The sequence below is a fragment of the Macaca thibetana genome, chromosome 2 (genome assembly GCF_024542745.1).
Source record: "Macaca thibetana thibetana isolate TM-01 chromosome 2, ASM2454274v1, whole genome shotgun sequence".
NCBI lineage: Eukaryota > Metazoa > Chordata > Mammalia > Primates > Cercopithecidae > Macaca > Macaca thibetana.
Window position 1 is genome coordinate 40,759,370 of NC_065579.1, and position 27,086 is coordinate 40,786,455.

The following is a 27,086-nucleotide window of genomic DNA, read 5'->3' on the forward strand; positions in this document are numbered from 1 at the left end:
CTACTTGTAGGGAATCAGCAGCCTTCTTTTTTCCTACTTGGCTTTTATGTATCTTGGGCATTCTTTTTTTTCCCGAGGAGAATCCCAAATCTTGTTCCTCCCAACAAGGGTGTTCTTTTAAGTTTTTTTCTTTGCCCTCTGTTGTCTCTGGTGAGGATCCTCAAAGTATGGTCTGTGGACCAGTGGCATCAGCCTCATTTGGAAGCTGACTGTTAGGATCCTACCCCAAACCTACAGTATCAGAGTCTGTACATTAAGGACATCTCCTGGGAATTTGCATGCACATTCCTTCTTGAGAAGCATAGCTCTTGTGATGTCATTGATTAGGAAGCTTGAGCTAAGTCTCCTTTTTTATCTGTAGTTCCAGCCAAATACCTTTCAACTTTTAATTCCTTCTGCATTCTTTCGTTGTTTTTGTTTTTGTTTTCTGAGACAGAGTCTTGCTCTGTCACCCAGGCTGGAGTGCAGTGGCGTAATCTCATTGCAACCCCCGCCTCTCCGGTTCAAGTGATTCTTGTGTCTCAGCCTCTCAAGTAGCTGGAATTACAGGCATGCACCATGACGGCCGGCTAATTTTTGTATTTTTGGTAGAGACAGGGTTTTGCTATATTGGTCAGGCTGGTCCCAAACTCCTGACCTCAGGTGATCTGCCTGCCTCGGCCTCCTAAAGTGCTGGGATTACAGGCATGAGCCACCGCTCCTGGCCTGCATCCTAAAGAAAAGGAAATTCTTGGAGAGACTTGCAGCAGAGTGGGTTATTTTCTCTTTTCCTGTGCTACTAGATAGGTTGTTAAGTGTCAGCAATAGGCAGAGAGTGGGCTGTACCTGAGAAGCTGCCAATCATGTAAATTGTCTCGTCTCGTACAGATTGAAAATAGCTAACTGCAGTCTCTATGAGAGATTGTTAGTAGTTACTGGTGCTTAACGTTTTGAAGATCAAAATTTTCAAATTTCGTTTTTATACAAAAATTCTTCCTTATAAACTATTTACTAGTGCATAATGTACTAGTTACCTCACATTTTGGTTTCAGAACTGATTTCTGTCACGTCTTATTGAAATGATTTTATCATGAGGATGTAGGCAATTTTTGAGAGAGTTATTGAGAATTTCCTGTTCCCATATTTTGCTATCAAGGATGAATATTGAAGCCTCTTTCTTTGTTGTTGACCTAGACAATTTTCATGGCCACGTTGCTTTTGTTTTGCACTGTGCCTTAAGGAGACTTGATTTACTGTCGTTAAGATAAGAGGTTTGACTACCTTCTCGTGGAAATATTTTGTGTTTTATCAAACGTACTCATGGTGCCTGAGTTTCTTGTTGCTGTGTTCTCCTTCCCCAGGATGCCACAGTGATACCACACCTCATGGCACTGCTTAGCAGGTCCCGCTATACCCAGGAGTACATCTGTCAGATCTTCTCACACTGCTGTAAAGTAAGAACCAGAATAAATATTATCTATAATGTAAAATCTTGTGTACTCTCCCAGAGGTAATCTATACATATATAAGTAGACCTGTGTGTGTGTGTGTATATATATGTTTGTATATTTAAACACAAATGACAGCATATCATACATACATACTGTTCACTTGACATATCTCTAAGGCTCTCCCCCATTCTTTTTTTTTTTTTTTTTTTAACAGTGCATAGTATTTTAGTGCATAGATTTATTTATCCAGTCCTCTATTGTTGGGCATTTAGTTTGTTTCCAGTCTTATGCTATTATAAAACAGTACTGCAAAAAATACCTTGTATATAAGGCATTTTATAAGAAATAAAATTTTGGGGTCAAAGAATATATGTATTTGTAATTTTACCACTTTTTTAAAATAGAGATTATACCACTTTATACTACCAGCAATGTGTGATCATGACTGTTTCCCCTCACCCTTGTTCCCTATTACTGGAAACTGGTTTAAGTGATCTCATATAAGGAGAAATGAGAGAGATTCTTCTCATTGTTGAGTAAAGTTTCTCTTTCTTTTCCCTTCAGCCTATGAAGTGCCATTTAGTTTGCTTTATAGATTATATGTTGAATGTGTCATTTTTGATAACCATGGGTGATTACTTGAGATCTTTCTTAATTTCTACACATTTTCTAACTTCCAACCAAATAATTATCTTCTGATGATACTATATCATTTATAATATGTCCTATCGTTTATAATACAAGTTGCAAGTAAGGAGCTTTGGGAACTATAGGAAAGAAGGGATAAGAGAACACCTGGAAGACACAGGTCTATGCTGTTTTAGAACAGCGTTCCGAATAAATGAAAACTAAATCACCCGGTTCTAGGAAAAGTTTCTACATTGTAATTTAGACATCTAAACCCTCTTCCAAACAAACCCTAGCTGATTAACACAATCTATTCGGTACTATTTAAGATATTTGTGAAAAAGTTTTGAAGTTTCTCTTCTTGGATTACTTTGACAAAGTGTGGGCTAACTCACAGGAGCAGAGATATGGAACAATGCCTTAATCTTTTGAGGTGGGCAAAGAAAGGCTTTAAGAAAATGACAGGTTTTTTTGCAACTCACTTGTTTAAAAGGAGCTCAAACCATCAAGGCCTAAAATTTTCCAACAACAAAATGACGTCTTATAGCCAGCATGGCAAGTTGAGGAAGATGCTCCAGAACTGTATGCCTCATTAAAAATTTTTCAGGGGCTGGGTGCAGTGGCTCACACATGTGATCTCAGCATTTTGAGAGGCCAAGGCAGGTGGCTCTCTTGAGCCCAGGAGTTTAAGACCAGTCTGGGCAACATGGTGAAACCCTGTCTCTACAAAAAATATAAAAGAATTAGCCAGGCATGGTGGCGTGTGCCTGTAGTCCCAGCTACCCAAGAGACTGAGGTGCATCGATTGAGCCTAGGTGGTTGAGCCTGCAGTGAACCAGTCATTGCACCACTGCACTTCAGCCTGAGTCACAGAACAGGACCCTGTCTCAAAAAAAAAAAAAAAAAAAAAAAAAATCTATTCCTGAGTGTTCAACAGAGCCCAGCATCTACTAGTCATAACCATGGTAATCCCAAAAGGCTACCGAAAATTGGGCCTGGAGGAATAACCACATGTTAAATTATTTTAAGCTATGAGAAGTTTGAATAATCCCATTCCTGAAGTTACCTAAATAGCTTTCAGGATTACTCATCAGAAACTTCAGCACTTTAGGGATTGCTCATCTGAAACTTCTCAATGCTGTTTTAGCTGAAATTATAGAGTACCATTAAATCACTATTTTTTTTGCTGGAGAGAAACTTAAACTGAGGATAATGATTTAACAGCCACCCTCATACCACTGACAGAAGGGAAGATGTTATCAGAGAAAGTCACCTTTACTCACCTTTTAATTGGATAAATTAGCATTTGCCACTGTAATTAAATAACCACATTTAAATATTCTGAGACATAGCTAGACTTCAAGAAACAGTATAGCATTTATAAATCCAGTGACAATAGTAAAAGCCTAAAATACAATATTAACAACTTTACCAATATACTGACAACGTGTATCTTTGAGAACAACTGATCCAATGGTCCATGTATTGTCATTAAACATAAAACCCTTTTATTTTCATGTTGTTCTTTTTTTGCATATAGGCTAAAAATAAGGTAATAGAATTTTAGGATTCATTTGTAGGGACTCACATTAAGCTAAGATTAAATGACAAAACTTAAAATTACTAATTTGCTTTGACTGGTATCAGTATTAAATAAATTTACATACTTTGGGGAAGAGAAAAAGAGATCACTAAAGCATTTGTGTTGTAATCTAATCATAATTGTATTTTTGAAAAATTCTCTCTGATTTATTGAGCAAAAAACACCCAACAGAAATAATATTTGTTGAAATTCTAACTTCTGAACGGTTGCTATTTGTTAAGTATTTACTCAGATTTCTGAGACCTGTTTTTTGGAGTTTAACACCATGAGAACTAGGCCAGGCGTGGTGGCTCGTGCCCATAATCTCAGCACTTTGGGAGGCCTAAGTGAGAGGATCCTTTGAGCTCAGAAGTTCAAGACCAGCCTGGGCAATGTAGTGAGACCCTATCTCTGGGGGGGAGGGGGGAAGAAGCCATGAGGACTTACATGCTTCCCACCCAGTGGATGCTGCCCCTCACCACCAGGTTGCTGCAGGTTGATTTGGAGAAAGATGAACGAGAGACTGATAAGTCTTAAATGACAGAGCCTCCTCGCTAGTTGGTTTAGCCACTAATTCCCTCCTTGCAATTGCTTTTTTTTTTTTTTTTTGAGATGGAGTCTTACTCTGTCTTCCAGGCTAGAGTTCTATGGCGTGATCTCGGCTCACTGCAAACTTAGTCCCCTGGGTCCAGACGATTCTCCTGCCACAGCCTCCCGAGTAGCTGGGATTACAGGTGTGCACCACAATACCTGGCTAATTTTCGTTTTTTGGTTTTTTTTTTAAGCAGAGATGGGGTTTTACCATGTTGGCCAGGCTGGTCTCGAACTTCTGACCTCAAGCCATCTGTGCTGGGATTACAGACGTGAACCACCGCGTCTGGCCCCTTACAATTGCTTTTACACAATAGTGTGTACAACCTCAGAGAGGAGGAAGAACTTCTTTTGTAACAAGTACTTGCTGCCATCTTTGAGGCAAAGAATTTGAGGGATAAAGTAAAGTATCAGCACCAGGAAACAATTATATATAGAGAGAGTTGCAGTGCGCTTGATCTTTTCCCCATCCATTGTAAATATAACTTAGAAAGGATGTGCCATAATTTATTTAGATCTTAGAAAAAAAGTTACAAGCACATGGGTATACGCTGAAATGATGTTATTAATAGTAAAAGACTAAAAACAATCTAAGTGTTTATAGGGTACTAGTTAAAGTTTAGAACATTCCTATAATAGAATAAGGCCAACAAATAAATGAGAAAACTCTTTATGTACTGATATGAATGATCTGAGATAAATTGTAAAGGAAGAAAAGGTTTAAAGCAGTGTATATAGTATTCTACCATTTGTATTAAAATGGGGGAAATAATGTATTTACGTATCTGCTGTATATGTATAAAATGTCTTGAAAAATATCTATTAGATCACCTCAAGGTAGGAGAACAGATTGCAGTTAGAGGTGGAAAAACAATGAGGTGCAAGAGCCTGAGGTAGCACCCTGCCTACTTAGCTTTTGCTAAGCTCTGCCAGTGTCTAAACTGGGTTGTCAAAATTGATAAGGAACTCAAAAAACCTTAGTGTGATGACATAAGCTGAGGCTAATTTTGGCTTATCTTCATGATTTAGTAACTAGGTAAGAAAAAATGCGTCGAATCCTTACGCGACCGCTGTTTTCCTTGGCTCCCCTACTTCAGTCTTCACCACTGTCTTTATAAGCCAAAGACTCCTTTGTTTCAAATGAGACAATGCATGTAAAGTGTTTAGAGCAGTGCCTGGCACTGGTATCCAGTATCCATTAAGTAGTACCTATACTTATAACTGCAGATGAGGCGGGAGGAAAGGGAGCACACTTAAAACCAGTGCCCTGAGATTGTCAGTATTTTCAGTTATTACAAAAACAGGTTTGCACCATTCTGGATGGATATGTAATGATAACTATATCACACCATTTTACTCTGGGAATTTATCCTCATAACCTCAGGATCTGTACTGAGATGCAGCTTCAAATAATGTTCAACAGAACACTGCTTATAGCAGTAAAACATTAGAAACTGCCTAAAATATACAATGGGGGTTTGCATGAGCAAACTGTAGAATACTGTATTGTGATTAAAAATAAGAAACTCAAAGTTAGAAAATGTATGGACAGAGAGAAGTTGCTGAGTTTTTTACGGATTCTTTTAATAATACATAAAATATTTGGGGATCATTACCTATACAGTGGAATATGACAGTTGTGCTATTCAGAAGTATGAATGCTAATTTCCCCACTTCAAATGATGGGTGTTTTGGCTCAAGAAACAACAAGCATCTTCAGGACAGTTGTTACTTGCTTAAATAATGGGTTGGAGAAATTGGTTTGAGAGCGCTTGCTGGACCAGTAACTGGTTTCTTCTGGTGAGCCCAGACTGATAGCCTACCTATATGATATTTTTCTCTTCTGAATAATGATAAGCATGAAATATCATTCCTGTGTTGGCTTTAACTGATTTTTCATTAATTGATTGGATAAGGTTGGATATAAAATGAATATGGATATAAAAAGAATTATGAATATAAAAAGAATTATGGCACATTTGAAGCTTTGCATTAACTTTAGCTTCTGCCACTTTGAAGCTCTTTAGTACATGGATTAGTAGAAAACAGAATTGAGGAAAAAAAAAACCTTCATTTTCCTATCTCTTTACCTTCTGACTCCTAAGAACCAATTTTTTTTTTTTTTGAGACAGGGTCTCGCTCTGTTGCCCAGGCTAGAGTGCAGTGGTACGATCTTGGCTTACTGCAGCCTCCGCCTCCTGGGTTCAAGCAATTCTCCTGCCTCAGCCTCCCGAGTAGCTGGGACTACAGGCACCGCCACCACACCCAGCTAATTTTTGTAGTTTTAATAGAGATGGGATTTTACTATATTGACCAGGATGGTCTTGATCTCCTGACCTCTTGATTTGCCCGCTGCAGCCTCCCAGAGTGCTGGGATTACAGGTGTGAGCCACCCACCCGGCCGAACCAATGCTTTTAAAAAGAAAAATGAGATAGAAATATGGAAACCAAAACATGTTGTTGTTCACTTCCCAGTTACGGAGTGTTGTGTTTCCCACTATAGCATTATTCAGACCTCCCTGATGTGTTAAGGTAGGTTAGTCTTGGTCCAGTTTCTTTTACAATTCATTTTTAGAGTTCCCCTGACTAACTCATCAGTTCTAAGTTGTAAGAATGACTCTGCCACTATTTCCTGTGGGCATAGGGCAATAATGTGCACATGAAATGCAGAATTCATCGTGGCTCTATTGCTGTGGTGGTATTCTATTTAATAATTGCAGAGGACTTGTGGCAATATAGCTTCTGGGCCCACTTCTTTATTTCTAGGAGGTAACGAGGCAGCATTTCTAGAACTGAGATGAGTTAAGATATGGTAGTCCCTTGCAGGACTAAACACAGTGTTTGTCCTGCTTTTTGAGGTCTGAGTTTATTTAAGCAAAGAGTAACAGGATTCTTTACTGTAGTGAATGTGGTTTTCTACATTTAAGTAAATGTGGTTTTATTGGAATGAATCATTGCTCTTCTAAATGTATTGTTGTATTCTCTTTTCTTACAGGGGCCAGATCATCAAACAATTTTATTTAACCATGGTGCAGTTCAGAATATTGCTCACCTACTAACCTCACTGTCCTACAAAGTAAGATGTTAAAAATTGTGGCCATATTTTTATACCTTGTTTGTGATGTCTAGAAAGAGACCCACGTATTTTTATTGCTGCTTTGATAATTGTGATCAAAAGTAGTATTTTATCAGTGAAATGTTATAGGGCATCATTTTAGCTATAGAATGCTCTGAAAAATAAAAAAAAAGGCTGCCCTTGCATCTCTGTGTTTTTTAGAATACAGTTGTACCATGAGTTCTTATTGATTTGCACCCATTAAATAGATTTCAAATCCTTTTTGGGTAGGTACCAGTGCCATGATGCCCGAAGTATAGAAGCAGTGACTTTCTATATTAAGAAAGACATTTAATTTCATATTTGAGACCTTTATTTAACCACAGTGTCTCAGACTTAGCATATTCCTGCATACACATCAACATTTAAAATATGTTGTGTACTTTGAGTTAAAAAGTAAAGAGTTTTCAGACTTACTAATTAAATTTTCTTTATTGTCTTTTATATATAAAAGGAAGCAGTGTCATATTACCAGGTGTTGAGTTAAAACCTTGGCCATTCATTGTTGTCCATCTACACGTTGTAGCAAATATTGACATGTAGTCCTTATTGTGTCACATTAGAGTTGGGAATTGCAGGAGTTTGTTGCAGAACAGGGAAGCAGTCATTTTTGTCTTCTGTCCTCTTGCAGTGACTCCATTCTGCCCTTTTAGTCTTTAAATTTATTTCAGGTAGGGTCTACTGATGTGTGTGTTTTCCCTACCTCAGCTATCTAGTTTAGTCTTGGTAAAGAGCTCATAAGGATAGGAATGGGGAGTGGAACTGACTTCAAACTAGCCAGAGGCAGGGGAAATAAATATATACTGAGAGCTACCTCCTCTTTACTGTGCCATGCAGAGGCTAAACCAGTCAGCACTTGCACATCAAAAAACAGTTGTTCAGGTGGCTGTTTATTGTTCCTTTACTTCATCTCCTCTAGCTTCATTAATTCCCCCAGCTCTTCCCCCATTTCTCCTATCTTTTCTGTACTAGACTTCCTTATTTACTATAATGATTTGAAAAACCTACAGGTTGTGGAAAGGGTACTAGTCTGTTAACATTACTCTTCTGCCAGGGTTTGCTGTATTACCAAAGTGCCATTAGTATATTCTGAGTTCCTCCTGTGGCCACGTACTAGTGCTGCAGAGCATTGCCCAGGTGAGGGGCTTTATACCCCAGCTACCTATCTTGTGAGTGCTTGTCAAACTCAGGTTCCACATTAAAACATCATGTGTAGACTCAGGCTTGGAAGTGAGGATTAGATTGGATTAGAATGGAAAGAATTTTTAAAAATACACATCTCTTAGGAGCTTCTGGAAATTGTAAAGCACATTATATATGGTTAAGAGATTGGGTCCTTGGTATTATCCCAAACCAAGTATCACCTAGTTCTGAGGAAAACTAGCACAATTCATGGGTATTTTAAAAATTAGTGCTTCTTAAATTTTATTGTAACATTGTTTCCTCTCCTTCTGTTCCCTCGCTCCATTCCATGCATAAGAGTACTCTATTTTTTTTTTTTTTTTGCCTTGAAAGGCACTTGGTAATTAATTGTTATTAAGTTCTCTTTGTCTTACCAACTGTATTTTGTAGTTTTTTTTAACTTTGATTAGAGATTTGTCTAGTTAAATTTAAATTGCTACTTCCTCATTTTTTTCTATTACTTCAAAATTAGTTTTAACTTTTATAGTTAATTTTAACTTACTGTGCTCTTCAGCTATACAGGTGTTATTGTTATGTCTTTAAGGCCTGTTAGTATTTTAAGCAGATTTACATAATTTTTTAGAAGAATTTAGATTCTGAGACATTAGTATTTGCAAAATTAAAATAAATGCATTTTTTGTTTGTTCATTTATTTTTACAGGTTCGAATGCAAGCACTGAAATGTTTCTCAGTTTTAGCTTTTGAAAACCCCCAGGTATCGATGACCCTGGTAAATGGTAGGCTGGAGCTTTCAGTGGCACCTACATGATTTAATTGATGAACTTTGTAGATTTAAAGAATTTCCTTAATCATTGTTGTTTGTTTTATTTCTAGTTTTGGTTGATGGAGAATTGTTACCACAGATTTTTGTGAAGATGTTACAGAGGGATAAGCCTATTGAGATGCAGCTCACATCAGCAAAATGGTAAAAGTCAGGACAATGTGGGAAGAAAGACAGTGCTTTATCAATATCTTAGAGTATTTTTGGACAGCCAAATTTGCTTGCTTCCAATCCCCGTTTTATTTTGGGATTTTGAAATTTGAAAGTCAGAGTTCCATCCCACATTTTCTTAAATGGATGTGAGTTTTTTATACTCAGCTTGTTACTAGTAGTATGCAGAACAGGAACACTCATATAACATTTGAGACTGTCTTCAGAAAATTACTTTATTACATCCTCAAACTACTGTCCTTGTACTTCAGTTGAAATAATACTGAATTAGATTAAATTTAACCAACCTATACTATGCTAAATATTAGCCAGGGAACTATAAGATATAGAAATATGGAATGAGAATTAGTTGAAGTTGATAACCACGGGATGATTTCAGAGAATGTGGCTTCCTCATCTTTCGAGGAAAACACACACACACACACACACACAAATCTTCATAAAATTGTGATGGTTTGTAAGATATTTATGCAAAGTTTTTTTTTTTCTTTTTTTTTGTGAGACAGAGTCTCACTCTGTCACCCAGGCTGGAGTGCAGTGGCATGATCTCGGCTCACTGCAACCTCCACCTCCCGGGTTCAAGCAATTCTCCTGCCTCGGCCTCTTCAGTAACTGGGATTACAGGCACGTGCCACCACACCTGGCTAATTTTTGTATTTTTAGTAGGGACAGGGTTTCACCATGTTGGTCAGGCTGGTCTCAAACTCCTGACCTCGTTATCCCAGAGTGCTGAGATTACGGGCATGAGCTACCGTGCCCGGCTGCAGAGTTTTTATTAGCACAATTTCTGGCTTATGTAAGCATTCAGTGCATGTTCGGTAATTATCAGTACATGAAATGGATGTGTTGAGCACTTGTGTAGGGTTCTATGCTCAGTTTAATCTTAGTATTTAAGCTGTGGTTCTAATATTTTGGTGAGAATTTGGCATTTTCAATTAATTACTCATAAATTGTGTGGTTTTTGTTTGTATTTTTTGCTTGCTTTTTGTCTTTAAAACTGAGCATTTGCCTCTGTCAGTAAGGTAATGTTCTCAAGTAAATGGTTTCAGAAAAACAATGTGGTAACAAGCCTCAAGATAATAACAACTACAAATATTTTAGCCCTCTACAATATAAGTAAAATAATTTTACCTATTTGTTTATAACTTGTGGTAGAAGCCAACATGGGATGTTTTAATTTTTTCCCCCATCTTGCTAAAGGAATGTAATCAAAAAGGAAATTCATTAATTTAAATTTCTGAAGCGCTTAATGTTCAGCGCCTGCCTAGGGAATACAAATTAATTATATTCTTTTTTTTTTTTTTTTTTTTTTTTTTTGAGACGGAGTCTCGCTCTGCCGCCCAGGCTGGAGTGCAGTGGCCGGATCTCAGCTCACTGCAGGCTCCGCCTCCCGGGTTCACGCCATTCTCCTGCCTCAGCCTCCCCAGTAGCTGGGACTACAGGCGCCCGCCACCTCGCCCGGCTAGTTTTTTTTGTATTTTTTAGTGGAGACGGGGTTTCACCGTGTCAGCCAGGATGGTCTCGATCTCCTGACCTCGTGATCCGCCCGCCTCGGCCTCCCAAAGTGCTGGGATTACAGGCTTGAGCCACCGCGCCCGGCCAAATTAATTATATTCTTATTCAAAGGCAGCTTACAATTGTTGTTCATTAGAACCAAATTATTGACTTGTTCCCAAAGCCACTGCTGTTAACCTCTGAATAGTTCATTTCTGATGGATAGCTGTGTTACAAGTTAGATGCCTCTTCTGTGATACTTCTGCTGCATTCAGAGTTAGAATATTCCAACTTCACTTCATTTAAACTTAGATAACGTGTTAATCTTATGTTTCATTTTGAACATTTTTCCCTTTTTATTATGGAAAATCCTGACGTATAAAGAATACAACATGTGCCCAGCACCTAGCCTCAAAATGTGTCCATCATTAGGTTATTTATTTTTAAAACTATTTGGTAGGTTTTTGTTTTGTTTTTTTAATAGCTGGCTTCCCATCTGTATTTGTCAGTTAGTTTTCTTTGACTGTTAAATTGACTGAACCTCCGAAAAGCGAATTGTCAAAATCTTCACTCTCAAGATAAGTGATATTATTTGGCTTTCGATTTTTTTATAAAATCTTAAAGTTAAATAATTTTTCATGTAAAGCTTTAAACTCCAAGCAAAAACTTATTTTCTGCTGTCTTATTCCAGTTTAACTTACATGTGTAGAGCTGGAGCAATTCGGACAGATGATAACTGTATTGTATTAAAGGTAAGCTAATTAATTATCTTTAAAATGTGAAAATTATCCAGTTATGTGTTAAATATCAGTATTGATATTCATATTTCATTTTACACATTTATCATTATAGTACGTGTGCATGGCATAGAATAATATTAAAAGACCATGCTTTCTTTTCATTGGATGTCATATAGTTTTTAAAAATTGATTTTAGATGTGTTTTGAAAGTCAACGTGAAATAATTCTTTCATTGTCACAGCCTTTTCATTTTATGGTAATTAGGAGGATGTGGAAATTGTAAAAGTGTACAATTCAGGTGGAATAGAAAATATATTTTGTTCTTGATTGTCATTAAATTTGTATTACAGTTTTAGAGGCAGTTTGCTATTTTTGCAGAAAAAGACTTTATATCATTCTTGTAGCTGATAATCAAAAGGCATAATGAAAGACAATAAGTAGATAACACATGAAAACAAGCATTGTCATTGTGATATGTCATATACAACTTGAATTTAGAAAAACCTAGAGAAAAGACCAGCCCTAAAAGTCCTAAAACCTGGGATTCTGGTTTTAGCACTTCCACCTCTGACTGGACATCCTTTATTCTTTTGATGCCTCGGACTCCAGATTATGAAAATTGAAGCATTAATTCCTGCTCATCTATGCCACAGGGTTACTGTGAGGATAACAATATATTAAATACATTAAAATGTCTTATTAGCTATAAGAAATTAAGTATAAATAAATTGATCATGTGTCATTTGATAAATATGAGATCTCACATTATGATTGTTCAAAAGGTGATCCCAAGGATAAAAGAGCACAAAGAAAACTAATATTTGCTTTAGTCTTTGAGGAAGACAATTAATTTAATGAGATCTGAACACTCCCTAAGTAAACAACTCTGCATAGAGTGCCACGGCCTTCCATAGCAATTATCTTGATTTATTTACTTCTCTAACCTTCCTCTTTTTCTGCATTGGTAAAATGTTAGTAGTATATTCTTCATGTAGTAGTCATGAGCATTAAATTAAATAATTCATGAATTTATGGTATCAATAAATATTAGTAACTAGTAATGTTAGGGAAAAAAGAATAGGGCCTTCGCCTTGGAAACCTAGGGTTGAATTGTAAAGCTTCTTCTAGCCTAATAGGAAATTAGTAGTGAACGATAAAGTGCCAAGCTCTGTGGTAAAAGATTTAATAGAAACTTATATATAAAAGAGCAAAGCACAGTTGCCTGCAATATTTGAGGAAGACTTTCTATAATAATAACATTTCAATTTCTACTTCCACATTGTCCTTTCAAGTGGATCCATCAGGCTTAGAAATAGTAAATGTCATTTGAGACCAGCCTGGTCAACCTGGTGAATCCCCGTCTCTACTAAAAATACAAAAATTAGCCGGGCGTGGTGGTGAGCACCTGTAATCCCAGCTACTCAGAAGGCTGAGGAAGGAGAATTGCTTGAATCCAGGAGGCAGAGGTTGCAGTGAGCCGAGATCGCGCCATTGCACTCCAGCCTGGGTGACAGAGTGAGACTCCGTCTCAAAAAAAAAAAAAAAAAAAAAAGAAAAAGAAATAGTAAATGTCTGGAATATTTTTATTGAGAACCTAATATAGATAAGTTACCAAAACCATTGCCAAGATTTTTGAGGGACCTCAGAAGTAAAATTGGACTCGCGGATACCACTACTAATTCCAGCAAGTTCTTGGGAGAAAACCTAGCAACTGTGAATGATACGCTTCACTCACATTATAGTAGAACTGGTGGAATCTGAGTAATGGTAAGATCACTGCAGTTTTAAAGCTGTATTTTGTTTTGGCAACTGTAGGTATGACTCCCCAAACCAAAAAATAAACCATATTACTCACTAATGAAGAGATAGCATACTTTTCCTAAGGCAAAATCATTCCTGATTAAACTGCTGGGTCTCTTTTAGGTAAATAAATAGATGGATGGGGCAGAACCATTAGACATGATTTGTTAGAGATTCTTAAATGTCTTTTACAAAGTTGTACAATAGAACTTGTCTTACCGGTCCCAAAAGCCTAATTAGAATTTGTTTTAATATACTTTGATGTGTGAGTAGAGTTTATTGTGCCAGTACAAATGATTAATCTGTACTGAATTTTGCTTGTTTTTGCATTTAAAAAAAATCTTTTATGCTCTGGAAGTCAGTAAAGGAAATATTTGATCACAAACATTACTCCTGATAAAAGCTATTGAGTTGATTCAGTCACTATATGCTTAAGCTTTTACCTTTACCAAAAAGCAAATAATTAATCTCACTACCTTTCAGACATTACCTTGTTTGGTTCGAATGTGCAGTAAGGAGAGATTACTAGAGGAGAGAGTTGAAGGAGCTGAGACACTTGCCTATCTGATTGAACCAGATGTTGAGCTACAGAGAATCGCTAGCATAACTGATCACCTCATTGCCATGCTTGCTGATTATTTCAAGTATCCCAGCTCAGTGAGTGCCATCACTGATATTAAAAGGGTATGTTATTTTCCTTTTTTAGCAGCTCAATGGAGATTTTTTAGTTTTTCTTATTGTTCACAGTTTCGAACCAATTGATAACTACAGCTCAAAGCCCTTTTAAATAAAGGATCTTTTATCTTTGTTAACATAGATAATATTGCTTTGTAAGTTTTTGAATCCAAGTTGTTTAATATTTATTGTCAGGAAGTTTTTACTGAGCAGATAAGCAGTAAAGAAAATTGCATCCTGACTCCTAACTAAACCTCAAAAATAGTGGATTCTCCAAGCTGGGTATTGATATAACTGTATAGTCTTATTCTTGGTCATGGAATCATCTCTGTTTTTATATTCTCAATCTTTAGGTCAGGAGTAATCTTTTTGTTACAGGAGACTAAGTTGTCCCATGTTACTTTCCATCACAGTCTTTCTGTTTTGTTACCTTTCCTTATCTTCTCTTTTTTCCAGTTTCATACTGTGCTTTGGACCTGCTAGTGATAGCTAAAGCATCATTTAGTCTCGAATTTGGGACCAAAAAGGCCAAATTGTGCTTTTTCTGAAAAATCTAAGTTCCTTAGAATACATAGATATTTATTTTGACTTGTTGCATCTCGGCCTATTTGCCTTATCCATTTCTTTAAGCATAGGCCATGAACATTCTGTAAGAGAAAGTTTATTCAAGGAGGCCATGGTAGGGAGAATATTGCCTCTTAATTAGTAACCAGTACTGTTTCATGAATGTAACTGTATTTTTCATGCCAGTGGTTCCAATGGTAGCTATTCTTTTGACCTCTCCCTCATGCTTTTGAATTTCAAAAAACCCCATCTGGTAGGCAGTTGTTCATTTGGCATTTAACATTGAAAATAAAGCAGACTATTAAGGGTATATCTTTACTCTCTTAAGAAGAGCCTAAAATCATTGGTATTTGCATTAGTAATGTACTCTACCCTCTAGGTATTAAACTTATGTGTCTGCTCTTCTTTCACTAGTGGTGTTTTTCCAGTAGAAGTGATTGGTTACATACATTTAACCAGTTGCCTTGTCTGTTTTCCTTCTGGTCGTTTTTTCACACTGACACTGTATCTCACCAATATAAAGATACATGAGCAACCCTTAACTACTGCCTCATGAACACCCTGAGTTGACCACCCAGGAAGGCAAAAAAATGTCTTGATGGCCATGAGAGTAAGGAAACATAATTTTGAGAACATGTAGCCTATGCATATGCAAATCATTTAACTAGTACGTAGATCATCCCTTCTATTAGTTTTTCCATTTCATTTCCATCAGTAAAACTGTAACAACAATAATCCTTAAAAATGACTTCCTAATACCAAACTTAAGTAATAGTTTGTTTTGTCATCTTTATTTTTGATGATGGATTATCCAAAGGTTTCTGACCCCAAAAGTATAGACACTAGACCCATAAAGAGAAATCTTCACATGTTAATAAATTTGTGATTTTCATGATATATTAGTTCAAGTCAGTATTATATCTCAATTTATGACTAGAACGTAGTTAAGACTTTTAGATAATGTTAGAACTTATCAAAGTGAGTATTCTGTATTGAGAAGTTGTTCCTATAATCCATCAGTGTCTGCTTTGAACAAAAGTTTTGGAGCTATTAAGAATTGCTTTCAGAGCCACCCCAAATTATATATATATATGTAAAAAATATATATATAGTCTTTTGCTTTTTGTGGAATTTTTTGTTACCTATGTTATATTACCCAACTGAATTTCTCCATCTTCACGCACAGTCAGTGACAACTAAAATTCTCCTCACTGATCAAGCTATACCACTGTCAGTGTTTTCTAGCTAATAATACCAGTTAGCTCTTTAGGAATTTTCAAAAGAGGATCTCAGAATGTTATGAACAACACCTACATCATCGGATGAGTGAACCTTTCCAAAGTAACTTCTTTGGGGAAAGTGGTATTCATTTGGATGATTACATTAAGGCTTTTAGTTATGAGATTATTTATATTATTGGTAGACTTTGTATAGTTACTTGGTCATAGTCGGTCATCGAAAGTATCCTGAAAATATGCTTCTGTTTTATTTTTACAGTAGTTTGGTGATCAAGTTTATAGAAGAGTTGATAATTAGTTATGCATGTTTAAAGATAGCATTATTTACTTCATGCTGATAATTTTGATGATGCTCTTGAGAAAACCCATACCCAACATAAATCTCAGATAACTGTAATAGATAGTAATGGTTACCATCGTATACAGTTTGTTAAGCGTTTTCACAATGGGTTCTCTTTTTCTAAAAGCTTTTTATTTTTTTAATTTTTATTTATTTGTTTTTGAAGTGGAGTCTCGCTCTGTTGCCCAGACTAGAGTGCAGTGGTGTGATCTCGGGCTCACTACAACCTCTGCCGCCTGGGTTCACACCATTCTCCCACCTCAGCCTCCCTAGTAGCTGGGACTACAGGCATCTGCCACCACGCGTGGCTCATTTTTTTGTATTTTTAGTAGAGACGGGGTTTTACTGTGTTAGCCAGGATGGTCTTGATCTCCTGACCTCGTGATCCGCCCGACTCGGCCTCCCAAAGTGCTGGGATTACAGGCATGAGCCACCGCGTCCGGCCTCTAAAAGCTTTTTAAATGCCAAAATTAGGCCAGCACTACTCTTAATATTTCAGAAAATTAGGGAAAACCTCCTAAAGACATTGTTGCGATATCATTCAGGTTATCAGCTGTAGTCCGGGGCTAGAGAAGTCTAGGTGTGCCTTCTTTTCAAGGAGAACATTTCAAAAAGCTGCTGCAAGCAAGCTTTAGTGCCACTAAAGCTACCATTTAGGAACACTAAATTTTTCAGAGTCAGAGATTCACAGTGGTTTTTCATATATCAGTGTCAAATGTAGTGTTCACTTTTAGATAGAAGCATACCGTGTGCATTTTAGGTCACATTGATACGAACACTGCAAGGTCTCAGTCTTATGTGAACAGAATCCAAAAATAACTGGGAAATGTAGTTAGTGACTGGGAAATTCACTAAAATCTAAAAGTTGTTAACTTTTTTTTCCTTCAAGTCAGTTAATGTTATTGAAAGTTTAATTTATGGACTGAGTTGGAACATATCCTTTTTTTCCCCATAGCTTGATCATGATTTAAAACATGCTCACGAACTCCGCCAGGCTGCATTCAAGCTCTATGCCTCTCTTGGAGCAAATGATGAAGACATCCGGAAGAAGGTGAGTCTGGGAGAGGGGCGTCCCCCAGTCCTGACAGCCAGCAGGCAGGGAGTGACGTCAACCTGAAAGTCGTGGTGAAGAGCACTAACAGTGACTGTTTGAATATATTAAAGCAGAGTGACTAAAGGCATAATTGAAGAATGAATGGGACCCGGATTTGGGGGGTTGTTTGTTTGTTTTTAGAACATAGAGTGGCATGGCCGTGCTGGAATGACAAGTAACTGGCGTGCTTTTTTTTGTGTCATTAATATGAATTATTATGTTGCACATTTTTGCATGTGTTCTGATAAAAATCAATTCTAGCACTGTGAAGCTTCAGACACCTTGAAAGTCCTAACATTAGAATTGTAAATGTTATTTATGGAAATACCTTCCAATGCTATTGAGAAATTCAAATCTCTATTGTATATTGTTCTTTGATATGTGGCTTAGTTTTCTGTTTTGATTTTTTTTGCTACTGTGCAAGTTTAATGTGAATAAAATCTTTGTGGAATGATGATTTTATGTTTAGTGAGTGGTCATCTGAATTTTCCAGCTCCCCAGAAAATGTATGCACTTGTATAGCACCCTTATGTTACTAAAGCCTAGTCTTACACTGAACTCATGTTCTTGATGAGAATACTTCTTGATGAGGAGTATAGTGGTAAGTAAGCTCTGACTTGGCTGCCTCCACAAACCAAAAGCTGGAACTTACCGCTCAAAAACATGTATAACCTAATAAATTCTACACAAGGCTTTCAGGACCATCAGAGAGCAAAACCACATGTTCTGTCTTGAGGAGCCATAGCAGAAAGAGCAGATTACTCATTATTTACTGAACATGATGATTTATTAAATCTGCCTATCTGCATTAGTATTTTAAGGAGCACTGTGAGAGAAATCACAAAGTATTAGAGTTTATCATGATTCAGATAAGTTCTTCAGGCCTGTAGAAAGAGGAGTATGGAACAACCTTACATTTGTTGAAATAACTTGAAAAGGAACCATTTCCTGAAGAAACTGAAGTAATAGCAATAAGATTCGATGTGTGAGTAGCTTTGATTTAAAATCAATGCACAAAGCACAACTAATAAATTGAATGTTTCCATGTACCTCACTTTATTTCAGTTAACAAGATATTTTGACTTGAAGTGTTTTTAGTATATCCCTATGAAAATCATTTTTGGTACATCTAAGTTTTCATTTATAAACTTTCAAAGCAAACATACTAATCATATGATACATATATGATTTATGGATGTTGATGTTAATGTTCAGTTTAGATATGTGGTGTATTGCAAGGAGAGAGGCTTTTATAACAATAGATTTGAACATTTTTTAAAAATTGGACTGTATAACTTAAATACACAATTATTTGGTTTGGGATGGTTATTAGGGCCCGTTAGAAACAGGAGAAGTATTTTACCCATTCTTAAAGCTCTAAAAAGCCATCTCATGGACTGAAAGGTAGATAGACAGATAGACCACAATGGGAAATAGGATGTCCATTTGTACTTCTTTGTACTTTTTTGTTAATAAACTGTTGTTTTGGAATTAATGACTTAATTTGTGATATCATGTTCTAGAAATATTTGCAACATGACAGTCTGATCAGTAGTCTATTAAAACTTGTATTCATAATGTGTATAATTTCCTGGTAAGGCTAACTCCTGATCATTTCTGTAGAAAGATGACAAATAAAGAAAAAGTTATAATTATTAATTATAGTTTTTTGTGTGGTAAAGCAAAGATACTGTGATATGTAATGGGGATTATATAACATTTTAAGGAAGATATTTAATTTCTGGGAAATTAAGTGTTTGAATAATTTACAGTTCATAGTAACTACTAAAGAGAGAAATTGTAAAATGGAAACTATAAAGTAATTTTGTGATAAAATCTACTTGAAGACTGGCCATAGGAGTGGAAACATTTTATTTTCAGTGTATAAAAAATGATAAATGGTAACACTTTTCTTTTGAGTGCATTTCTATTTCCTTTTTTGTTGTTGAAATAATTATTTGGGTAGATTTTTGTTTACTTTCTCCATGAAATATTTATTTCTTATTTATACTTATGTCTTATGAACTTAACTGTATTTTTTGTGTAGATCCTTAAAGTACAATGTTTATTGTTTGATTTTTTTAAGTGGAATATTTATGCTTGCCAAGATGGAATTTCAGTTAACTGAGTCAGTAAGTAGAGAAACTGAGTTAATGAGTGGAGAATCTCTGAAAGAAATTTAAAGGACTGTAGATCTACTTCTCCAATTCCTACTTCTCCCTGTCAAAAACCCACAAAAAGTTTGTTTGTTTCAGGAGAAAAACATGAAATGTTCAGTTGGTCTGCCATTTAAATTAAAATTGGGAACATAATTCAATACGTTCAGTAAATAATATGTATCCTAGTGCCCTATTATGGCCAGTTAAGGAAAGGCAGAATGAAGAAGAGAAAATAAGAGCAAAGTAGAGACAATGAGAGGTATACACAGTAGTAAAGGAGAAGGACACTGGCCTCTCTGCATATAATTGTGTCTCTTTTACTGCTTCTAAAGATGTCTGAAGGTGGCCGGGCGCGGTGGCTCACGCCTGTAATCACAGCGCTTTGGGAGGCCGAGGCGGGCGGATCACAAGGTCAGGAGATCGAGACCACGGTGAAACCCCGTCTCTACTAAAAATACAAAAAAAAAAAATTAGCCGGGCGCGGTTGTGGGCGCCTGTAGTCCCAGCTACTCGGGAGGCTGAGGCAGGAGAATGGCGTGAACCCGGGAGGCGGAGCTTGCAGTGAGCCGAGATCGCGCCACTGCACTCCAGCCTGGGCGACAGAGCGAGACTCCGTCTCAAAAAAAAAAAAGAAAAAAAAAAAAAAAAGATGTCTGAAGGTCTGCTGTGTTTTCATTTCTTGATACCTTCTCTTTGGGCCAGAGAAAATTAAGCTGACAATGGAATGTGACCTGTAGATCAGAGATTTAGCGCCCCTGCTTTGAAGCAGTGTTGGTGTATTCCCACAAATAAACCAACTGTATAACATTCCCTGGAACTTAATAAGCATTCAATAAATATTTGTTGAATAAATATAGAAATGAAAATGCAGAAATCATACACAGAGTGACATTTTCTTTAATTTGTTTGGACCTTTATCCTGTGTAGAGCAGAATTGGTATTCTAATTCTGAGTGTTGCATCCTTTATTACTCTATGGCATACTTGAAAATTTCCTAATTTATTGTGGTGTCCTGTCAGCTAGAGTGAAGGAGAGTGGTGCTGGTGGAAAGAGTTGTGCAGGGGAGAGTGAAAAATACTGGCATTTACTGTGACATGAAGAGGGAGAAGAAGCCCCAGAAAAGATGGAGGATCACTGAGCCTGGCAACAGTTGTGACCTGGCCATGTTAAGCTTAGAAGAATTCAAGTTACCTGTAATAGTTGATCCTGACTCTGAATGGATTTTGGTTAGAGAGAGTAAGAGCATAGTCAGGAATTGAGAGCTCAGTGGAAGAAGGGTCCAGAACACATTAGCAGTAACTGCAGTGACAACAGTGCCAAGTAAAAATTAGCTCTTATCTCTGCCAAAGGGAAAATCTAGTTTCTAATGATAATCTTTACCATATATTAATGCCGATTAGGAAGCAGAAGTCCAGTTAATGGAACATTAAAAATGGAAGAAGTTAAGATACGAAGCAAAATAGATCAACAAACTATTTCAAGTTCTGGCATCCCCAGTCAATGGTTAAATCACAAGAGGCAGCAGTGGCAAACAATCCTGTAATTTTGAGATAGATTCTTCTATGACAATTAATTGCTGTTATGAAGACCATCACTTGATTAGGACCTATCGATCACCAATTAGGTTGGAAGTTGAAAAAGGATTATCTCTCTCTTACTCGTCAAGTAACTAGTAGAACTTGTTAGAAATGTTAGTGAAAATTAAGGGAAATTAGAAGTAAAGTGTGAATTAAAATTCAAGGAAATTGGTATACTAACCAGGATGTTGGTTTTATTTTTGATAAAAGTAAACACATTTCAAATGTTAAGCACGTGTTGTAACCTTCATTCCCCTGGGGCACCTGACTAATGGAGCCTTGGAGAAAGTTTTCTGCTTAAATTTGAATACTTCTATTTTAGCTGGAGATTTCTTTTGAGGAACTAGAATGTAAGCTCCATGAGGGCAGGGATTTATTTGTGTTTTGTTCATTAATGTATTCCTAGCATCTACAACACTGTCTGTGCATAGTTGACAATAAATAATTGATGAATGAATGAGTGAATGAAAAAAATGAACACACAGACAAGTGGATGAATGAGCAATATTGCATTATTAAGCACCCATTGTCTTATATGCGCCTGTTTGCATTAGGAACTTTCCTAACCTCACTAGCATTTCTGTCTGTGTGTAAAGACAGGAAATTTGAAATAGAGAAAATATACATCTGGTCATATAGTCGGGGTTTCACTATTATACTTAGCATAGAGGAAAATGCAGGAAATTCCCATTTTTTCAAGAGGCAGGCAGTCTTGAGGGCTTGTCTTCCACTTGCTTGGCTATAGGTCAAAGAAAACATGCTTTATGGTATTGTACTTGCTTCATTTCAAAATAATTTTGACCATTATTTTATCTTTCTAAATGTGTGACTTTTTAAAAGTTTGTATCATTCACACATGTGAATCTGGACCAAGTTTTCTAAGGATAAAAGTATGGTTTGGTTTATAGAAATTAACCTTTCAGGAATCAACCTGTTTGTAAGGTCTTATATATATTGATATAAAATATTTTTCTAGTTAGTATCTGATTTTTAAGATCAGTTATTCAATTCTGCATAGACTGATTGAACTACCTGCATTATATAATATTGTCCACTGGGTGGAGGGAAGGAGGCAGGCAGGGAGGGGAGATAAAGATCAAGAAGGCATAGCCTTAAAACTTAGCATTTATAACAAAACCTCAATAAGTCAGAGAAAAGTAAGGAATGAGTGACCAGTAAGAATTTGCTGACGGCTCAGAAGTATTTAGAACCAATTAAAATGGACGTGTTTATCCATGGAGCTATCCTTGAGTCAATTTAGAATTTAATAGCTTAATTTTTGGTTATTTTAAATACTTTCTAAATGGTTTTCATTTTACATTCTCAAGAATTGAAAACATGAACTCTTAAGTTTTTGTTCCTTGAAGGAAAACAAAATTGTCCAGTCACAGTGGCTTTATATGACATGTGAAGAAAGCCAAGAGTGACATTAAAAAAAAATTTTTTTTGAGAAGTATAGGCAGAAGAAAAAAAGAAAAGGAAAGCAAAGAACAAGAATTTGTCTTCTATCCTCTTTTTCCTAGCAAAGGAAGTTACGACTGCAGATCATTGTAAATATGTGATAAATGTACTTAAAATATTTAGCACAGTGTCTGCCACATAATAGGTGCTCAATAAATGGAAGCATTTATTAGGATATCTAAATAATTCATTGGGAAATTAAAAATATATATTTTTAAGTATGTTAAAAGATGACCAACATTGAGGTGTAAATAAGAGGTTGCAATGAAGAAAGTGATTTTTATGCTATAAGTTGCTAAAACTTTATTCCAGTAAAAGAAGTTATGTTTTAGAAACATAGGCTCTTTCTGTAGAGTATTTCTTGATAACAAAATGTCTTGTTTATAATTTTATTCTAAAATTTAAAATACTAATTTTAAAAATTATTTTTATAGCACGCCCTCCAAAGTGTGTTAATAATTGGTTAAAATCTTAGATAATAGATGTCTTAAGTAAGGAGGCCAAAATCTACCTAACTTTGATCACCTAAGTATTAATGCTTATGGTTGTCAGGGACGTCATTTCTTCAGAGTCATCATTCATATAAAACCATATCCCAAAAATATATGTTCACATTTTGAACCAATGTAATTTTTTCTGTATTTTCAATGCTGTAAAATTTTAAAGCATAGTTGTAAATTTAGGTCAATCTTTCTTAATATCTTTCTGTTATCTCTAAAGATTGCTGGCTGGGCATGGTGGCTCACGCCTGTAATTCTAGCACTTTGGGAGGCTTAGGTGGGAGGATTGCTTTAGCTCAGGAGTTCGATACCAGCTTGGGGCAACATAGCGAAACTCCATCTCTACAAAAAAAAAGCAAAAACTATCCAGGCGTGGTGCCATGCGCCTGTGGTCCCAGCTACTTGGAAGGCTGAGGTGGAAGGTTCACTTGAGCCCAGAAGGTCGAGGCTGCAGTGAGCCGTGATCACAGCATCACACCACTGTACCACTGCACCACTGCACTACAGCCTAGGTGACAGAGTCTCAAAAAAAAAAAAAAAAGATTGCTGAGCATCCATTCACTTTGAACATTTTTATTTATTACTAGTTGATCTTCTGGGTAACAGTATAAATGTACCATGAATTTATATTGTTAAATATTTTGTAAAGTTTAATGATTCAAAATGGGCATTTAAAAGGCACAGCATCAAAATTTTTTATTTTTTTCTACCATGAAATCGGGCAGATGCAAGGGATTATTTCTGAGCCTTAGCCTGCATGTTGAAACAAATACCTTGTACATTTTGAAGGTTTTCCATGATACCACAGAAGTAGCACCCTTCAGGACTTGGCTCTGCTACTGAATAGCAACAAATTCATTCGGAATTCATAATTCCTTGCCTCAAACTGTGGTTAAGTTGTTAGTTACCTTCTTAAAGCAAATCCACCAAAGAATTTTATGTGAACCTTGCAACATTCATTCACAATGGTAAGTATTTTTTTAAAAATTACCATGACAGGACCAGGTTTTGCCACTTGCCCACAGTATTGAGACCTTTGGCCTTCAACATATTGAAAGAAGCAAACCTGGGAGTGATAATGCTATGTATATAATAGAGGTATTTATAAAATAATGAATTTTTATTTCATAGTTTCATTAAATAGAGATATAAAATTGAGGGTTATGCTATTTGTGGTATGTCCTTTGTTTAAGCCATTGAAAGTATGAAGTACAAGTTGGTTTATTGTTATCTAGTTAAAAGACAGAGGTTATATACACCAAGAAATGGGCTAAAAGATCTTTATTAGATCTGTAAATCTAAAATTTGTGACTTAGTTGGATTTTCAAGAACATTCTTTCTGGAAATGAATGAAATGTTTGGAATAATTAAATATTTATGGAATAGTAGAACTTGAAAAGATTAGGATTGTGATAAGAATCAGGGATTGTTGCTGTGCTCTTTCCTATGATTAAAGTGCTAGCATAGGGGTTGGTGAACTACAACCTATGGGTACTATTACCTACATTATAATTCTGTACCTTGCAAGATAAAATTTTTTTTTTGCAGTTTTTGATGGTTGGGGGAATTAAAAGAAGAAGATTTTCTGACATATGAAAAGGAAATTAAATTCAAGTTTATGTCTGTAAAGTTATATTGCCAAATGTACGACCTTGTTGGTTTATGTGTTGACTTTTGACTGTTTTGCACTACCAAGGCAAGTTGAGTAGTTGTGACAGAATTGTATGTCCCACAAAGTCTAAAATATTTACTGCTTGGCCCTTAAAGAAAAAGTTTGCCCACCCTGTGCTAATACTGCATAGCTAACTAGAAACTTTTTTTTTTTTTTAGACGGAGTCTCGCACTGTCGCCCAGGCTGGAGTGCAATGGCACAATCTTGGCTCACTGCAACCTCCACCTCCCGGGTTCAAGCGATTCTCCTGCCTCAGCCTCCCAAGTAGCTGAGATTACAGGCACCCGGCACCACGCCCGGCTAATTTTTTGTATTTTTAGTAGAGACGGGGTTTCACTATGTTGGCCAGGATGGTCTCGAACTCCTGACCTCATGATCTACCTGCCTCGGCCTCCCAAAGTGCTGGGATTACAGGCGTGAGCCACCACCCCGGCCTAAATAGAAACTCTCATAAACCAGTTTGGTGAAATACCAAACTTCCCATATACCTGTGTGTACTGGCATATAGAAAGAAACAGAGCCCTGACCAGAAGAGGGAGAAGCCAGTTGTCTGACTTTCTGAAGAAAGGCATTATCAATTGTTGGCAGTAGACATTGTCACTGGATACTTTCCTACATACTGATTCCTTTGTCTGAATGATTTTGGCATGTGACAGCCCCTAGAAAAATTTGATTAAAACTGTGGCTTTGGGTTATGATTGGAAATCTTACTGGGTTCTGTGCATTGGTTAGCAAGGGTGTGTGAATAAGATTTTTCACTATGCTAGAGAGAAAAAAAATCTAGTTCACTTATTAAGCAAATGTCTATTAAACCTTTGCTAAATATAAAGTGTTAGGTGGTATGGGGCATGCAAAAATCATATAACTCAGATATTTAAGTCAACAGAATCTGTTTGGGAAACCATATACAACAGAAATATAACTACTACCATTTGTTGAGCACTCACTATGTGCTGGACCCTGTGCTAAGCATTAGCACATTCTCTCCCTTAACCCTCATACCACCCTATGGTACTACAATTTAATGTAGTTAGGGAGATGAGACACTAAATTGCTATGTAGTAATTCCAGAGCCTCATATGTATAAAAAGTCTGCCCACACTGAAAGCCGTTTTTGCCATGAACAGTGCACCCAGATATGATTAAGATATGACTGTAATTAAAATAACCTATTATGAATGAGTCTGGAAAAGTCTCTCTCTTATAAAGAAGTTTATTTGGAAGATTTCTCACCTTCTAAAATACTAAAATCATTTCTTCAGAAGTTTTGACCCATAGAAAATGAGGGACCTCCATATCTGTGTTCCTTCTGCATTAATTTTAAATGTTTTTCTAAGGACACTGTCTAAATATGATTTTGTTTTATTCTAGAGAGAATTATCCAGAATTATGTATCAAGGTACTATATTTGCATTTTATTCTGTAGACAGCTTCTTTATCAGAATAGAATTAAACTTCAGGCAACATTTTGAAATCGTTGAATCTGTTAATAGGTTACTCCTTTGGCAATGGTTGTCACTGGAATGTAAGCTAAGTAAAAGCAGTACCCGGCATATTATACTGTATCTATTGAGTAATTTGTGTATGTCTGGACCTGAAAATTTAGGCAGCTAACCTGTAGGGTAATAGAAACTATGAGGGTGCATGACTGTGTATATAGAGGAATAGGGACTGAACAGGCACTGTGCTGCGCAATTCCTGGGCAGTGAATCGTTCATGTCCCCAGGATGGCAAACAGGAGGAGACAGATGGAAGTCTCAAGTTATTTACATCATAATTTATAATGGTTTTATTTATGTGTTAAAAGAGTGTAATTCAGTGGCTGTTTAGGCTGTATTCTGCCGTTAAGCTAATGATTATGAAATTGAACTCATAGAGAAATATTTTTTGATAGAAGTATTGATCTGTTTTTCTACGGTATAAGTATTTCTGATGTAATATGTTTATACCTTTGGTTTTGGGGAAAGGAAAAGTCGACTCGAGAAAACTCCCACTTTTCCGCAAAGTGTAGGGAAGTTTAGAATTTTCTTCTAATGTTTCTTCTGAACATTTAATATAAATGACTTTCCCAGCTAATAAGAAAATAAAAAGGTGTAAATGACCTCAGGTGTAAATGACAAAATATCATGAGGCTTAAAAGCAAAAATGAAATATAGAAACTTAAGAATGGACCCACAATATGTACCCGTCTTCTTTATCTTCTACCCCTAAAGTGAAGTGATACAGTTCCCAGCTCCCAGGCAGGCAGGCAGGCCTACAGGAGAGGCTAGATGCGGATTTAATTCAGTACCTTC

General features: G+C 36.4%; 2 protein-coding genes across 9 annotated transcripts in view; both read left to right on the plus strand.

Moving 5' to 3' along the window:
- MRAS (muscle RAS oncogene homolog) overlaps positions 1–27,086 on the plus strand; it is a 325,869-nt gene that overhangs the window by 147,838 nt on the left and 150,945 nt on the right. The window lies entirely within an intron of this gene.
- Positions 1–27,086, plus strand: part of ARMC8 (armadillo repeat containing 8) — a 112,948-nt gene that overhangs the window by 40,464 nt on the left and 45,398 nt on the right. For 7 of the 8 annotated variants that reach the window (XM_050779693.1, XM_050779696.1, XM_050779692.1 and 4 more), the window contains 7 exons: positions 1,341–1,433; positions 7,226–7,306; positions 9,189–9,264; positions 9,362–9,452; positions 11,665–11,725; positions 13,997–14,197; positions 17,286–17,381. In XM_050779693.1, the coding sequence (XP_050635650.1) occupies positions 1,341–1,433; positions 7,226–7,306; positions 9,189–9,264; positions 9,362–9,452; positions 11,665–11,725; positions 13,997–14,197; positions 17,286–17,381 (699 nt within the window). The remainder of the gene's footprint in view (positions 1–1,340; positions 1,434–7,225; positions 7,307–9,188; positions 9,265–9,361; positions 9,453–11,664; positions 11,726–13,996; positions 14,198–17,285; positions 17,382–27,086) is intronic. The other variant, XM_050779695.1, reaches the window with a different exon arrangement.